General features: G+C 54.3%; 1 protein-coding gene and 1 long non-coding RNA gene across 2 annotated transcripts; one reads left to right on the top strand and one right to left on the bottom strand.

Moving 5' to 3' along the window:
* The first annotated feature begins 8,469 nt into the window (after positions 1-8,469).
* LOC127348758 (uncharacterized) lies at positions 8,470-10,282 on the top strand. Its single transcript, XM_051374673.2, has 2 exons — positions 8,470-9,879; positions 10,116-10,282. Exons 1-2 carry the CDS (start codon positions 8,499-8,501, stop codon positions 10,148-10,150), a joined length of 1,416 nt encoding a protein of 471 aa, XP_051230633.2. The 5' UTR covers positions 8,470-8,498; the 3' UTR covers positions 10,151-10,282.
* A 1,637-nt stretch (positions 10,283-11,919) lies between these two features.
* LOC127294564 (uncharacterized) lies at positions 11,920-13,579 on the bottom strand. The gene is made up of 2 exons (XR_007846755.2): positions 13,122-13,579; positions 11,920-12,457 (listed from the first exon to the last, which is right to left on the bottom strand). It is a non-coding gene; the product is annotated as an uncharacterized lncRNA (long non-coding RNA).
* Positions 13,580-16,321: the final 2,742 nt, after the last annotated feature.

A 16,321-nucleotide genomic window follows, 5' to 3' on the forward strand; every position in this document is an offset into this window, starting at 1 on the left:
TCTTTTTGCGTCACCGGTCGCTCGACCGGCGTTTTTCCTTTTTGGTTTACCGATCATAGATCGGATTGAGTCGCCCATCGCCGTCGTCCTCTTGCGCCTCTACTCCGACAACGGTATCGACCTGCACCGGACATCAACCGCACGGCACAGCCGCACGCGCCGCACACGGGGCGCCCCTACGTGCGACGCAACAGGCTGTCTCGCTCGCGCGGTCTCCATCGCCGGCTCGTCTCCACCGTCATCGCTCGGGACATCGTCGACAACGTTTCTGCCACGACAGGAGTTTGTAGGAATTCTCTGTCGCGGCTGGAAGCAGGACAGATCCTTCAGGCGGCCGGCGCCACGACCCGGCCGACCGGCCTCAGCACCGGACGGGCCGGCGCCACGGCCGACAGACCGGCCACCTGACCGGACCACCCGGCGCTACAGCCGGTCCGGCCGGCTTCCAGACCGGGTCGGACCAGACAAAACCGGGCCCAGAACCGGTGCCTACCGGGCCGCCATCCAGGGCCTTCCGCCCAGTCACCCGGCGCCCAGGCCGGCAGACCGGGCTCCAGGCCGGTTGGACCGACGCCCAGGCCGGTCGTACTGGACCCCAGGCCGACCGTCCAGGCGTGCATCCGGCAGCATAGGCGTCCAGTTCTGCTGCGCCATCGCCTCCGATCTGCGCGTCGTCCACGCCATGGCGCGTATCGTGCCGCCGTCGGTCTGATCAACCGACCCCGCGCACGTCAACGGCAAGCACGGCCCCGAGCACGCGCCTACCACCGATCGAGTATCGGGTTGCCGCTGCGTCGCCCCTTCGGGCCGCAGCGCCGCCGCCTTTGGTCCCTGCTACCGGCTTCCGACGCGCCTTCCGAGGCGTGTACGTCGCTGGTGGCGTCCCGCCGCTGCACCGACTGGCGCCCTGCAGCTACGCCGGCCCCTCAGGCTGTGGCGTCGCCGCACGCGGTCCCCTTCGCCGTCCCCCGCGTATCGACGTCCGAGGCCACCACAGAGCCGCCCCTTCGGCGCGGGTCGCCTCCATCCACGCATGGTCTTCGTCACGCCGCTGGGTCTTCCTCGCCTACTTCGTGTACCGCCGCCGCGCCCCCACCCCAGGTCGCCGCCGGGCTCGCCAACCACTTCAGGTCGCGCTGGGCTCGCCGACCACCGCAACACCCGTCTAGGCGTCCAGCATGACCACCCCAGGTCACCGCTGGGTTAGCCGCCTTCTACGTCTCCAACCGTCTCGACTTCGTCGCCCGTGCCATCGCCTCGTCCCCGTCTACACCACCTGCTACTCTACTCTGAGAACCGCGGGCAGCGTCGGCATCTCTCTGACGATCTGCGACCGCGACGCTTCCGGAGGCCTCCTCTACTAGTCCCTCTGACATGGCGACAAATTCATGATGGTCCCTGCCCCTCGCATGCCCGGTACTGGCAACACCGGAAGTGCCTTCGTCCCCGACACGTTCCCGAGTCAGGCAAACTCGTGCCGGACGTATCCTCTTCATCGACTTCGACAACGTCTTCTTAGGCATCGCCTCTACGACTGCCTCGACCGCGTCACCGACTTCTTCTATGTGTACTCGGTTCTGACAAAACCGAAGTATGCCTTTGTCCCCGACGTGCGCCTGGTTCTGGCAAAACTAGGGCCGCACCTCGTCCTCGACGGCTCGGACTGCATCAACTTCGGCATCGACAACCTCCACGACTGCCTCGACGCGTCTTCGTCACTCTCCTCGCGCACTACGCGCTTGCGGCTACATCGACACCGGCACCCGCCCACGACATCGACCACGGCAATCCCTCGCGCGGCTCCCTCGACCAAGGTTGCAGCACCCACGCTCTCGGCTACCTCGACATCGGCACAAAGGGCTACCACCTCGCCTGAGACTCACCAGCTTCCTCTACAGTCCAAGCTAGTGCGTTGCGACACCGTCCCCGACGCTCCCGCTGCGCCAGCGGGGGGATGTCAGCCCACTGGTTCTACTTCGGTTTCTCTCCAGTCTGACCGTCCACGACGATCCAGTTGTTTACGACGCTACCGCTACGACTGCGGGGGGATGTTAGAGTATATGTCGGTTATGGATAGATTAGGTAGGGATAGATTTGTTTCTTGTCTTCTACTCCAAGTGGTCCCTTGTACTCCTATATATACTCGCCCATGAGGCACAATAATACATTCCCATCTCTCCTCCCTCTGTATCCTTCAACACGGAGTACTACGATTTGGTGTTTCTTTTTATTTTAGGAAGGTACTATCTCCAGATTTTATTCGGAAGCAAATCTTGTTCCTGGTCAACAGAAGTTGTGTCTGGCGCAAAAATATTTCTTGTTTCGGAACACACATGGTATTACTTCCATCGACCATGGTACTGCTTCCAATCTAAATTTCAGCAATAACGAAATTATTTCACTATCTTTTTTTAGAGCAACCACATATTTTATTAATCGAAAATCAAGTTACATGAAGCAAAACATGTGAAACCTAAAAAACAAATATATAAAATAATTATCTTGAATTTGCAGATAACATCCTAAAAGATCAAGAAATACAAAACAATCCCTATGGTTTCCAGTAACCACCGTAGCCAGCGACCGCCGCCCAACTCCAGCGCCGCCGAGATGGAAACAAGAGGAGACGTCGAGCCTCCACCATTGCAAGATCCAAAAAGCATCATCACCAATGAGGCTTTGTGAATCGATGAACGGGCCCGCTGCAAGCAGCGAGGCACATGTCGATGTGGCACATCGACCGAAAGACATGTCGATGTGGCACATCGACCGAAGGACATGTCGATGTGGCACATCGACTGAAGGACGTCCTTGTGTTATCTTGGACCAAGAAATGCCGCCTCCCGTTGACGAAGTCGGAGAAGCTAGAACGGCATACCTTCGCTCCAGAAAAACCACCTCGCCTCGGCAGCCAGCGTCGCTCCGGATAACAGTGAACGCTAGCGACACACCGAGAAACTGATCTCGCCATATCTAAAAAACGGCAAGAAGACCTAGTTGTCGATCTGAAGGACTGATCAACACACGTTGCCATCAAATCCGAGATGCCGCCCAGAAGGTCGTCGCCGGTGTGGGAGTAGAGTTGAGGAATATTTATTAGCCCGTATGCCACTCCCACCACCACAACGACGCACCATAGGAAATAAAACCTAACCATAACTACTAGACCAGAATAGAGGAACGAGATTCCCCCTCTCCCATGCCGCTGCTGGAGCAGTGAGCAGAGGGAGAGGGGACCTGGGCAAACGCCCTGGCTAGACGAGATCAGGAGAGGAAGAGCGGAAAATGGTTCGTGTTCGTGTCGTGGATGTTGTGCTCAATTATTTTCACTATCATGATTACATATATGCTTCAAATGAATTGGGAACATTGCTTTGAAAGAAATAAATTTTGGCTACCATCAAATGGAAAGTTTGCTCCATGGAAAAAATCAGCTGAAATCAAATCTTTTTACAAGATATTAAGTAATGACAAATGCCTCCACTGATTGTGCTACTGTATTCTTGTATGCCCAACGAAAGATGGTACTATGGATGCCGTTGTCCTCAATGAATCGGATTTTTTACAAGATCAATGGCAAATGTTTCCATTGATTATGCTACTTGTTTCCTATTTGCTTCAACTTTGCTCCCAGAAGACAAAACGCGCCATGCGATGATGGCCGCTCTTCAGTTGTGCTTCCTTCAACCGGTGGACGTGCTTCCTTCAAACGTCACGGGCCAATTGTGGCCATGATTCCTTCCGATGATGACCATGCTTTATTCATTCGACGATCATGCTTCCATCCGCCGCTTGACAGTCCAGATGTTGTAGCATGGATATACCGTTAGCACAAGGCCTAGTTGATAGTGAAGTAATAGTCAGCTCAGATGATGAACCATACATTATTATATGTTTTTATAATTCAAAAGTCGAGACGATATGAACAGATTTGACCAGGGGTTACTTGGTAACGCCCCCCCCCCCCCCCCCCGCCCTAAACCCTAGCCCGACCCCGTTCTCCTCCTCCCCCGCCCCACCGCCGCAGTGGTCGCCGCCGGGCCTAGCCCGTGCGGTTGACAGCGGCGGTGGGCCCCCCTCCTCGTGGCTGGCTGGCGGAGGCTCAGGCCCCCGCGGCGGAAGGCTCTGTTCCTGTCCATGGAGGTGGTTCGGCTGGCAGCGACGCGGTCGTCGGTGGCAAGCACAATAGGTGGCAGCGCTCGGGTCGGCTGCGCGCTCGGGCAGGGCAGACTCTGGGAGGGACGCAGGGCAGCTCGGCCGCAGGCTTCGGCACACCGATCGCCTCGAGTTTGGGCCTGGGGTAGGGGCCTCAGCCCCCCTTTCTCGAGCCCTTCCGCGCCCCTCCGCCAGATCTGACGCTCCCGGCGGCCGGGGTGGCTGCTGGCCGTCAATCTCGCAGCGGGAGTCTCCCCTTCGCCCGACCTCCATATCTCGCGGCAGCACCAGCCGTGGTGGCTGTGGGTTGACCTTCTGTTTCTTGGAGGAGCTCCCTCACTGGGTGATCTGCCCGGGGTAGACATCGGTGAGGTCAGAGGCCGTATGGATGTGTGCGGGAGCCTTGAGTTGGCGGTGGCCTCGGTGCTTTGTTGCGGTCCGACGACACGAGGAGTTTTGGTCTCTGGGGCGGCGGCCTCGGTTGGTAGGATCCTTGCTTGTTGGCGGACGAGCCAGATGTTCAGGTGCTGGCCGGTGGCCATGGTCGTGTGGGCGACATGGTCTCGGCGAGCGGTGCTCCATGGCAGCGGTGCGGTCGCCGTTTAGGCGGTGCCCCATGCCGTGTGCGAGAGGCAAAGAGATCTTGCCGAGGGGAAACTCTTTCTCAGGTCTTCCTGAGACGCGACGGCAACGTCCAAGGATGCCGTCCCCTTCTTGAAAGCATCGATGCGGCTCTTCTCTGTCGTCCTTGGTGCTCCCAGCGAAAGCCCAAGATCCTCAGATCGGGTGGTGGCAGCGCTCTTATGCCGCTCTCTTCTTGAAGACACCGTCTTGGAGCTCATGGCGTGCAGCTCTTAGTTGGTTGGTTAGCGGAGGCACGAAGCTTCTTCGGATGGCGTTGGCTCTTGGTGTGGCGATCTTCGGCAAACTTTGCAGCGTGCCCTTCCCCTGCGTTGAGCTTCACAGGTGTTGCTTGCTGGTCGGTGCACATCGTTTCGGTTCCTGGTGGTGATCGGCCTCCGGTGGCGTCGCCTGCGACGGGGAGGGCTGTCGACGGCGTGTGTGTTTCTTGGCTCGCTCGTTGGGTGAGCTCCGGCCCGACACGGTTGTTGTCCAGTTCTTGTCCCGAGTCGTCGTCGTAATAGTCGTGCTTGTTGTTCGCGCTCCGGTAGCTTCGTTGGTAGGTTTTGTGGGTGTGGTGTGCGTTCTTGTAGCTGGGATATCTTGTCGCCGACGTCTGGTCTTTGGCCTATTATCTAAAAAGATTACTGTTCTTGGTGAAGGGAGTGAGACGCCGCCAATAACAAGTGGAAGCAGCCTTTTGTTCGCCACCTATCTCTCAAATGCGCAGTGTTTCCTCATCAGCCCTAGGCTAGGCCGAGTCCGAACCTAATGCTTCGATTGTTGATGATTTACCGCGGTGGAGCGCGCATGTGTTTAAGCGCAGGACTCGATCATGTTGGATGTGCAGGTCTCAGCTCGGATGGGAGGGTGCAACGTCATGGTGGAGGAGTGGTGGCGTGTGAAGAGAGACAGAACACAGAGAAAGGTTTCAACACACTTTGTTATTCAGTCGGGGTACAGCTTATATACAGTTCCTCCACGACCGATGGTTATCGTGTGATGCCATGATCTCCTCTAACCTGCTCTCTAACTGCTGAACATGCGAGGTGGGGTGCGTGGCGTGTTGACTAGGTACAGTAGAATACACACACGCCACGGTACACTATACAGTATATCCTAACACCCCCCCGCAGTCGTGATGTCGGCTATCGAGACGCAAAGACTGGATCGGAACTCTTGGAAAATGTCCGTTGGCAAACCTTTGGTCATGACATCTGCAAACTGTTGGCGCGTGGGAACGTGCAGCACGCGAAACTCGCCAAGAGCCACCCGCTCGCGAACGAAGTGGATGTCGAGCTCGACGTGTTTAGTGCGACGATGATGCACCGGGTTCACAGACATGTAGACAGCAGATATGTTGTCGCAGTAGACAAGTGTGGCCTTGGAGATGGGACAGCGCAGCTCCCCAAGAAGCTGCTGGAGCCAGACGCTTTCAGCGACGGCGTTGGCGACGCCGCGGTACTCCGCCTCGGCGCTGGAGCGCGAGACAGTGGCCTGGCGTTTGGACGACCAGGACACCAGCGCATCGCCCAAATAGATGCAGTAGCCGGAAGTAGAGCGCCGGGTGTCGGGGCACCCGGCCCAGTCCGCGTCAGTGTAGACACGAACGTCCAGCTGAGGTGAGGCATGGATGTGCAGCCCCATGTCGACGGTGCCACGGACGTAGCGCAGCGCACGCTTGATCAACCCGGCGTGGCACTCACGGGGATCATGCATGTGCAAGCAGATTTGCTGGACGGTGTAGGCCAGCTCCGGTCGCGTGATTGTAAGGTACTGGAGTGCACCGGCGATGGTGCGATAGGAGGACGGATCAGCGACGCGCGGACCGTCAGCAGCGGGCAGCTTGGCCTTGGTGTCCACCGGCGTAGGAGCTGAGCGGCAGTTGTCCATGGCGGCACGTTCCAGCACATCTTCGGCGTACTGCTGCTACGAGAGGAAGAAGCCGGCTGCCGTGCGCGTGACGCGGATGCCCAGGAAGAAGTGCAGGGCGCCGAGGTCCTTCATGGCGAACTCGCTCGTGAGCCTCGCGATGACCCGTTGAAGTAGTGTTGCAGATGAGGCAGTGAGCACCATGTCGTCGACGTACAGAAGGAGGTAGGCCATGTCGGCGCCGCGGACGTAGATGAACAACGATGAATCGGAGCGCGTCGGCACGAAGCCGATGGTCTTCACGAAGTTGGCGAAGCGAAGGAACCAGGCGCGCGGCGCCTGCTTCAAGCCATACAGAGACTTGGATAGGCGACAGACATGGTCCGGCTTGGTCGCGTCGACGAAACCTGCAGGCTGCAAGCAGTACACCTCCTCATCAAGCGTGTCGTGGAGAAATGCGTTCTTCACGTCGAGCTGATGCACGGGCCACCGGCGAGACACAGCGATGGTGAGCACAGTGCGAATGGTGGCCGGCTTGACGACGGGGGAGAAGGTCTCGCCGTAGTCGATGCCGGCGCGCTGCGTGAAGCCGCGCACCACCCACCGCGCTTTGTAGCGCTCGAGGGAGCCGTCGGCGCGGGTCTTGTGCCGGAACACCCACTTGCCGGTGATGAGGTGAGCTCGAGGCGGACGCGGAACCAGCTCCCAGGTGCCATTGCCAACCAGAGCAGCGAACTCTTCACGCATGGCGCCGAGCCAATTCGGATCGCGCACGGCGACCTGAACGGAGCGCGGGATTGGCGAGATATCCGGCGAGGTCGAAGCAGTATGGGCGTAGCGCGGGTTCGGCTTGAACACACCGGCTTGAGCGCGCGTCACCATGCGGCGTACCGGTGGAGATAGGATCAGCGGCGAGGAGCACGTCGATGCTGAAGGCGTGGACGAGCTGGGCGCGGCGCCGGTCGATGGAGTATCGACGGTCGAGCCTGTACACGTGGGCACGGGAGAGTTGGAACTCTCGGCAGTACGCGAACATGCGGTGGCCGGGGAGGCGCCACCACCGTCAGGAACCGAGGTGGCACGGGAAGCGCCATTGGAACCGGGGCCAGTCCTGCTCGACGGGAGCACACGAGCTGACGAAGGAGCCTGCAGCACTGGCAAAAAATGGTGAATTTGCTCCGGCGGCGCGGCAGCAGATGGTGGTGTAGAGCTGCTGTGCAGGTGCGGGTATGAGAAGGGGAACCGTTCCTCATCGAAGCGAACATGCCGCGAGGTGATGACGCGGCGGGAGACGGGATCGAAACACCGGTAGCCGCGGTGATCGGAAGGGTATCCGAGGAAGACGCAGGCAACAGAGCGGTGGTCGAGTTTGTGACGAGATGTTGAGGTGGTGTTTGGGTAGCAGAGACACCCGAAGACACGCAGCAAGGAGTAGTCAGGGGCGACACCAAGCAGGATCTCGTACGGGGTTCTGGGCGAGCTAGAGCGACATGCCCGGCGGTTCAGAAGATAAGTGGATGTGGACAGTGCTTCGGCCCAGAACCTGGCGGGCATGGAAGCGTGGAACAGAAGGGTGCGGAGGCTCTCATTGAGAGTGCGCAGTGTGCGCTCAGCTTTCCCATTTTGCTGGCTTGTATATGGACATGACAGACGAAAGAGTGTGCCACGATCAGCAAGGAAGGAGCGCATGGCGGCATTGTCAAACTCTCGTCCATTGTCAGTTTGCAGAGCTAAAATAGGTCGTTGAAATTGTGTCTGGACGTAGGCAAAGAATTCAGTAATGCTGGAGGAAAGGGCAAGGCTCCTTCATGGTATCAGACGCCCATCGATCTCCAACTGCTTCCGCTCCGATGGACGACGCCTTCTTCAACCCCATGGCCGACCCGGAGAGCTCGCCGGATGGTTCTCCGGTTCATCCCTCTGCTTCACCTGCTGTGGTGCAGGCGCTCAACACCGCACCGCCCGCCGCACCGGGCCCGTCGCACTCTGCCGCACCACCAGCTCTCCCGGCCACCATTCTGCAGACGGTGGCCATCCGCAGCCACGTTCCCATCGTCCTCGACCTTGCTGCGGGCAACTACAGCCAGTGGCGTCGCTTCTTCGACACCGTCATCGGCAAGTTCGGTCTACGCGCCCACATCGACTCCACCGCCGTCCCGCGCCACGACGACCCGGAGTGGGTCATGATCGACAACTGCGTGGTGCACTGGCTGTACACGACGGTCTCCCCCGAGCTCCTCGACGTCATCATGCAGCCCGAGGACACGGCCCTGACCGTGTGGACCGCGCTCCAGGAGCTCTTCCGCGACAATCAGCTCGCACGCGCGGTCTACATCGACGCCGAGTACCACGCGCTTGTCCAGGGCGACATGACGGTGATGCAATACTGCGCCAAGCTCAAGAGCTTCACCGACCAACTGCGCAACCTGGGGCAGCCTGTCACCGAGGTGCAGCAGGTCTTCAACCTCCTGCGCGGGCTTGGACGCCAGTTCCACCACGCCATCCCGCACATCACGTCGCGTGTTCCTCTTCCTTCGTTCCTGCAGGTTCGCTCCTTCCTCATGCTGGAGGAACATCGTGCCGAACAGTCCGCGCGCCAGAACGCCGCTCACGCACTCCTGGCCGGGCGTGCGCCCGCTCCTGCGCCGGCCTACGGCGGCGACGGCAGCTCCAGCTCTGGCGGTGGGCGCAACCGCGGCCGCAACAGGAACAAAGGAAAGGGCAAGGCTCCTGCCGATCCTCCGCCCGCCCCACCAGCCTCTGCTTCCTCGCCGGCTCCGCGCCCACCAACGTACCCCGCTCCTGCACCCGGCACCAACTCCTGGACTGGGCTCGTCCAAGCGTGGCCCGTGCACTGGCGCGCCCCTGGTGCTGGCGTGCTTGGCCCGCGTCCCGGCACACCTCATCAACAGGCGCTGATGGCCGTGGCCCCGTCGCAGCTGCCGTACCAGTACGGGCCCGGCATCGCTCCGCCACAGCTGCCGTACAACTACGGCGGCCTCCCTCCCTACGGCTACACCTACGGCTCGCCCGGCGCTGGCCCCAGCACCCCTGCACCGCCCAACTTCGGCACGCCCGGCGCAAGTTCCAGCACGGCTCCTGCCTCGCCGCAGCCATGGGACATGGGCGCACTCCAGGCCGCGCTGCATGGCACCACGTCGTCTCCTTCTGGTGGCACGTCGGACTGGTACCTCGACACCGGGGCATCGTCGCACATGTCCTCCGGCGCCGGTAATCTCCATTCCCTACGTCCTTCTTCATGTGATTCTCAGATCGTAGTTGGTAACGGTGCTCATCTCCCTATCACTCACACTGGCACCGGCTCGATCATCACCTCCACTTCCCCTCTTACTCTTCGCAATGTGCTCCTTTCTCCTAGTCTCATTAAGAATCTTCTATCGGTTCGACAACTCTGTCGCGATAACCCTGTTTCAGTTGAATTTGATGCCTTTGGTTTCTCTGTCAAGGACCTTCGAACTCGGATGGTGATTCTGCGCTGTAACTCTGACGGCGATCTGTACCCGGTGGCCTCAAGCTCGTCAGTACCTCGCCGTCCGTTCGCTGGCGCTGCTTCAGTCACCCTCTGGCATCAGCGGCTTGGTCACCCCGGCCATGCCGCCCTTCGTAGCACATTGTCTAGTTTTTCCTTTGATTGTAGTAAATCAGCACCGCACACATGCCATGCCTGTCAGCTCGGCAAAAATGTGCGTTTACCCTTTCAGGCTTCGCAAACAGTTAGCTATTTCCCTTTCCAGTTGTTGCATTTAGATATCTGGACATCTCCCGTTGTAAGCATCTCAGGATTTCAGTTCTATTTAGTTGTGCTCGATGATTTCAGTCACTACGTGTGGTCTTTTCCCTTGCGCCATAAATCTGAAGCACTGTCTATCATTACTGAATTCTTTGCCTACGTCCAGACACAATTTCAACGACCTATTTTAGCTCTGATACCATGAAGAGAGACAGAACACAGAGAAAGGTTTCAACACACTTTGTTATTCAGTCGGGGTACAGCTTATATACAGTTCCTCCACGACCGATGGTTATCGTGTGATGCCATGATCTCCTCTAACCTGCTCTCTAACTGCTGAACATGCGAGGTGGGGTGCGTGGCGTGTTGACTAGGTACAGTAGAATACACACACGCCACGGTACACTATACAGTATATCCTAACAGCGTGGCCAGGCGAGCAGGGTTTGCTTGTTGGGTGAGAGATTTGGGGTGAGCTGATCCATAACCGGGTGCATTAAGGAAGCATGCGGGGAGAACGGGCCAGTTTTTTCTTCTTTTATGTGAGAACTATGCCTGTGAGCCAAGCGATGAAATAAAGATGAACGGTAGCGAATCAGTTTGATGGTTCGTTTCGTATCGGACCACGGTATAGAGTGTTCACCCTAAATTAAGCCGCCATGGAGTCCTTCTCCACACTAAACTGAACGGTGTGGCGTTTCGTTCCTATACACATGGCGCAACTGAGCGCTCGGGTGTGCCGGCAACGTCCCTGGTGGCGCGGTAAATTAACTGGGAGATGCATCATTCAGCACCAGTAAGAGCTAAGAATTCCCGGGAAACAATACTGAAGACAATAATTGGACAATATTTTCATATAAATAATAAAACATATGTCTCAACAAGCAAACAATAACACAAGCCTCAGGCAAGTGCTGCTGAAACTGAAACTGTTCGAGTGTATTCGCAGCTTGGTACACTTCTAAGGTAGAAGGGCCGCTAGGAATCGGATGCCGATTTTTGCTTCCGATCGGACCTGTACTTGGCCGTAGGATTGGATGCAGCTGGGTCGTATGATTTTCAACCAGCCCAGCTTCGCTCTTTCCATGATTCCTTCCCGCGATCCCAGGAAACAGCTTGCATGCTTTTCCGTTTGGACTGCCACCGTGATGCACGTCCGATTCATCCAAAACAATAGCTTATTTTCAGCGGATTCTTTTGAGAAACTATGAGTTGTTTCCGATTAATAAAATACTAAGAAATCAATTACGACTTTTTCCAGTGACAACACCACAGTTTTATATCAGGGAAACATTGTTTTTCAGCACTGGAAGCCCCCTTTTTTGGGAAAATATCCTTGTTTTTTTTGGGAATAATCATGGCATATCCAAATCTTGTTTCTAAGCATTGAAAATTTATTTTCTACAACTTAATTTAGCTTCCTACGAAGAATATTTTGCTTCTCTTGGCCAGGGCGATTGCTTCCAAGACAATTGGAGGTTGTTACCTCCTAGTATTTTATTTCCACCATACAGAAAAGATGCAACAAATATTCATTTATATTAACATTGCTTCCAACAAATAATATAATTTGCTTACAACGGACATAGTGTTTGCTTCCAATGTGACAACATTGGTTTCAAGAGAGCATGTACTGATTCCAAAAGATCTGTATATGCTTCAATGAAACAAATATGTGCTTCTATGGTCATTGCTTCCTGAGGAGGACATAATTTTCTTACAACTAAAATAACTTTTGCTTCAAATAATATCAAAATTTGCTTCTATATATAATATGAATCAGTCACAGGGTTTGTGTCGTCTGGCATAATGCCCGCCATCCACCTCTCATAGCGATGGAACATGTGCATCAACGAGAACACAAGAGGCTCATCGATGACCTGTAACAATGACCTAGGGTTCTGAGGTACTGAGAGTAGCACATTGGTCTGCTTCCAGTAGCATGAAGAAGACGTTCGCCCCACTGGTAGTGTTGCTTCACACAAGAAACGTTGGCCAACGCAATCTCGTGCTCGAGTTGTAGCTGGAGGATAACAGCCATTCGGAAAGAAGGGTAATCTGGAATGTGTTCACTTAAACCATGAGCAACATATATAATAAAAGTAGGAAGCATGGGGCAATGTTAAAAAAATGTTATTGACAATTTGAAAAACAAATAATAAAAGGTAGAAGCATGATACTATTTATGCAATTTTTCAGGTAGAAACACATAAATGGTTTGGAAGCATCTGCATTATGCTATCTAAACGTAACTAGTACAACATGGAAGCTTCGGTGCCTGAAACATAACTAGTATCATGAGGATAATATTTAGATTACAATGGTAACGAAAATGACAATATCAAAAATCAACAAGGGTGAAGCATGGTTATATGAAGCAAATTATCCAGGCTGAAGAAAGAAACATAATGTACATAGGAAGCATGTTTATTTTGAAGCATTAGATTCGTGCCATCCCAGCCCAAATCATACATATTGGAAGAACAGAAGTTTCATATATACCCTTTCACATGCAGCACATAGCAAGATATTAGTGCTATCTCAGCATAAAGATCTGAATCGGAAGCACATAAATTTCATATACACTATCCGAATAGTATAAATTTCATATTAGTACTATCTCAACGGACTGGTCTTGTGGATGCGTAATAATATGATCATTACCTGTGTAACTTTAAAAAGATCTAAGCCCTAGATTGGGACATAGGTTAATTGCAATTACCTTAGGAAGCAGCCTCCAGCCCGCTGCTCCGTGCGGTATGCAGACCGTCGGCCCTCCGGCCTGCTGCTTCATGGGGTGTACTGTGCACAGCCTCTATACCGCCGGCCGGCCACTGCCAGGGACGCCCCAACGACGACTCGCCGCGACGGAGCGCCGCCGACACAGGGCTTCAACCAGGTCGCAGGTAACCACCGAGATGGGAGATGGCTGCGCCGTTGGGAGATGAGTGGCGGCACGGCGAGGTGGTGGGTGGAGCTGTGGCACGGTGAGAGCAGAGGCGGCAGCATCAGATCTATTTTGGTAGGAGCTCACACCGATGGATAATTTTGGGAACTGCCCGAAATTTTGGGGGTGAGGTTGGTCAACATGCGAGATTAGTGGTCTCGATTTTTTTCCTTTCAGAAGAACTGATGCATGCGGGCCGTGGGATGAAATAGGAATATGTGGAATCGGATCGGTCCGACGTTTTCCTTTGCATCGGACTAAGACAGATAGCGTTTACCATACTTACTACCCCTCCTCCTTTCTCCGGGCTTGGGACCGGCTATACCCATAAGTGTTACACTTGTCGTGATATAGGCGGAGTTACCTACCCTACCAAATAAAAAGTACAAGTCCATAAAAAATTAGGTTTAGAACATTACAAATGAAGATAAAAACTGCATTTTTTTTTTTTTTTTTTTTTTTTTTTAGGGCAATATGGTGAACTGCAATAGTCCGTCCTTTGGGTGACGGTTCCGTAATTTCCGGAGACGTTTCGCGAGGCGATTCTGGGGCGATTCCCAGGGTAGGTTCTTCGTTTCTTGCCCCCGTCGCCCAGGCTAAACCTAGCCACCGCCGCCATTGTTAGTTTGAGTTTCGCTGCTTCACACCCACGTGATCGCTCGAGCACGAGGCTCTTGCAAAATCTCCCAGTACAAAAACGCTCCACAAAAAGCCTTTCACGCGTGGCTAGGGCGCGGGATCGTAAAACACCTTTACCTAGATTGTTCCCGAGTGTTTGTTTTCTACTGATCTTCCATATGGCTGGCCTGGAGGGAGTGGAAGGCATGATGAAGAAGCTGCAACTGTCGGCCGAGGAGAAGAAGGGAGTGAAGATCGGATGGGTGAGCGGAGGCCAGGTTGGGATGGTGGAGCCACAAGCGTTGGGAAGGCTTTTTTCGGAGAAGCCAGCTTTTGCGGAGGGCCTAGCCGGTGCGCTGGGAAGGGCATGGTGCCCACTGAAAGGTATCCACTGCAAGTCTGTGGGGGAAAACATTTTTATGTTTACGTTCTATCAGGCTAGTGGGAAGAGGAAGGCACTGGAGGAAGGGCCGTGGATGTTCGAGAATGATCTGTTACTGATGGAAGAGTTTGATGTAAACAAGACGGCAGATGAGTACAAGTTCGAGAGCTTCCCGATCTGGATAAGGATTTTTAATCTACCTTTGGGTAGGATGAACAGGAAGACAGGTGAAGAGATGGGGGATGCAATTGGGGAGTTCATTGATGTTGAAACTGATGCAAATGGTATGGCGCCGGGTAAGTACCTTAGAGTAAAGGTCAGACTGCAGGTTAATAAACCTCTGTTAAGGGGAATGATGGTCACGTTTGGGGAGGATAACAGAGAAAAGTGGTGCCGTTTTGAATATGAATATTTGCCAAACTTTTGTTTCACGTGTGGCAAGGTAGGGCACATAGATAAAGCTTGCTCAATCCAGCTGAAAAGGGGTGAGATGCAACAATTTGGCAAATGGCTGAAGTGGACACCAAACCAAAAAGGACCGTATCCAAGTGATAAAGGATCCTGGAGTGGTAGGCGAGGTACAGAGAACAAAAATTTTGGCAGCTTCAGGAATGGAGGTAATGGGCCAGGCATCGATAGTTTATCATGGAGAAAAGATAAAAACCCAAGCATCGACCGTTCTGGGTCAGGTAAAGGAGACGAGGGGAAGGTGTCGAGTCCTTTGAAGCTAACAGATGGCTCGGGTGTGGGAGCTGACTGTTGTGAGTCAGTAACAGATGGAACAGCCAGAAAAGAGCAGGTCATCTGTGAGATGAACAAGGGACAAAGAGAAGGGTATTTGGCAGGGGACAGTGGTACGGGAAAGGATGGTGCACTGGTAGTGGGAGTGGGTGACGCTGGACAACTAGCCTGCCCGGTTGTACAACAGAAACTAGATAAAAAGGAAAATGCAGGGAATGACAATGCGCTGCATGGGGCATGCAACATCCCTGAGGCCGACAAGGTGTTTGAAGCTGTGCATAGGGAGGAGACTCCTACCAATACAAAGTCGGGAGAGCCAGTGATTTTGTTAAGAAAATATAAAAGGCAGAAGAAGGATAGAGTGGGCACTGCAAAAATTGATGTGAGCGTGGGAGTCAAAAGAAAGGTGGAGTTGTCGGTAGAGGTTGACAAGGACCTTAAGAAAAAGAAAAATAAAAATAAGGAGACGGTTGAAATGGAGGGTGTAGTGATGGAGTGTGACAAATCGGTTGAAGCGGGGCTGCCGGGACAGCTCCGCGGGCCCCAATGATTATAAGTGGTTTGAACTGCCGGGGTTTGGGGAATGGGCCGGCAGTTCGTGGTCTTCTGGCTCACCAGAAGAAGGAGGCCCCGGATATCCTTTTCTTGTCGGAAACCAAACTTGATGAGAAAGGGATGGAGAAATTCAGGTGGAAGCTAGGAATGCCTCACATGATTGTGCAAAAGTGTGAGGGCAGAAGTGGTGGTCTTGCTATGTTCTGGAAACGTGGAATTAATCTGAGTCTAAGATGGAAAGGTAGAATGCACATTGACGTGGAAGTGGTGCAACCAGATGGTTTCAAATGGAGGCTGACAGGAATTTATGGGGAGCCCCGGCAAGAGAATCGTGAAGATACATGGAGGCTTTTACGCACTTTGCACCATCAATCAAATCTGCCTTGGATGTGTATTGGTGACTTTAATGAAATACTTTATAGTTTTGAAAAGCAAGGTGGTGTACCAAAACCTCAAGCACAGATGGATAAATTTCGTGATGCTTTAGACTATAGTAACCTGCAAGATCTTGGGTTTGAGGGGGATATGTTCACGTGGAGAAATAATAATTGGCGTGCTGAAGGTTATATCCGTGAGCGTTTGGACCGAGCTGTGGCTTCCCCTTCTTGGCGTATCCACTTTTCAGATTTCAAGGTAAAGAATGGTGACCCGGAACATTCAGACCATAGACCAGTGGTGG

The sequence above is a fragment of the Lolium perenne genome, chromosome 4 (assembly GCF_019359855.2).
Source record: "Lolium perenne isolate Kyuss_39 chromosome 4, Kyuss_2.0, whole genome shotgun sequence".
Taxonomy (NCBI): domain Eukaryota; kingdom Viridiplantae; phylum Streptophyta; class Magnoliopsida; order Poales; family Poaceae; genus Lolium; species Lolium perenne.

Excerpts from the sequence above, each read along its gene's own strand:
- LOC127348758 (XM_051374673.2), top strand. The coding sequence starts at position 8,499 with ATGGACGACGCCTTCTTCAACCCCATGGCCGACCCGGAGAGCTCGCCG. Across the intron at positions 9,880-10,115 it reads GCACATGTCCTCCGGCGCCG|GACCTTCGAACTCGGATGGT; the intron begins GTAATCTCCATT and ends TTCTCTGTCAAG.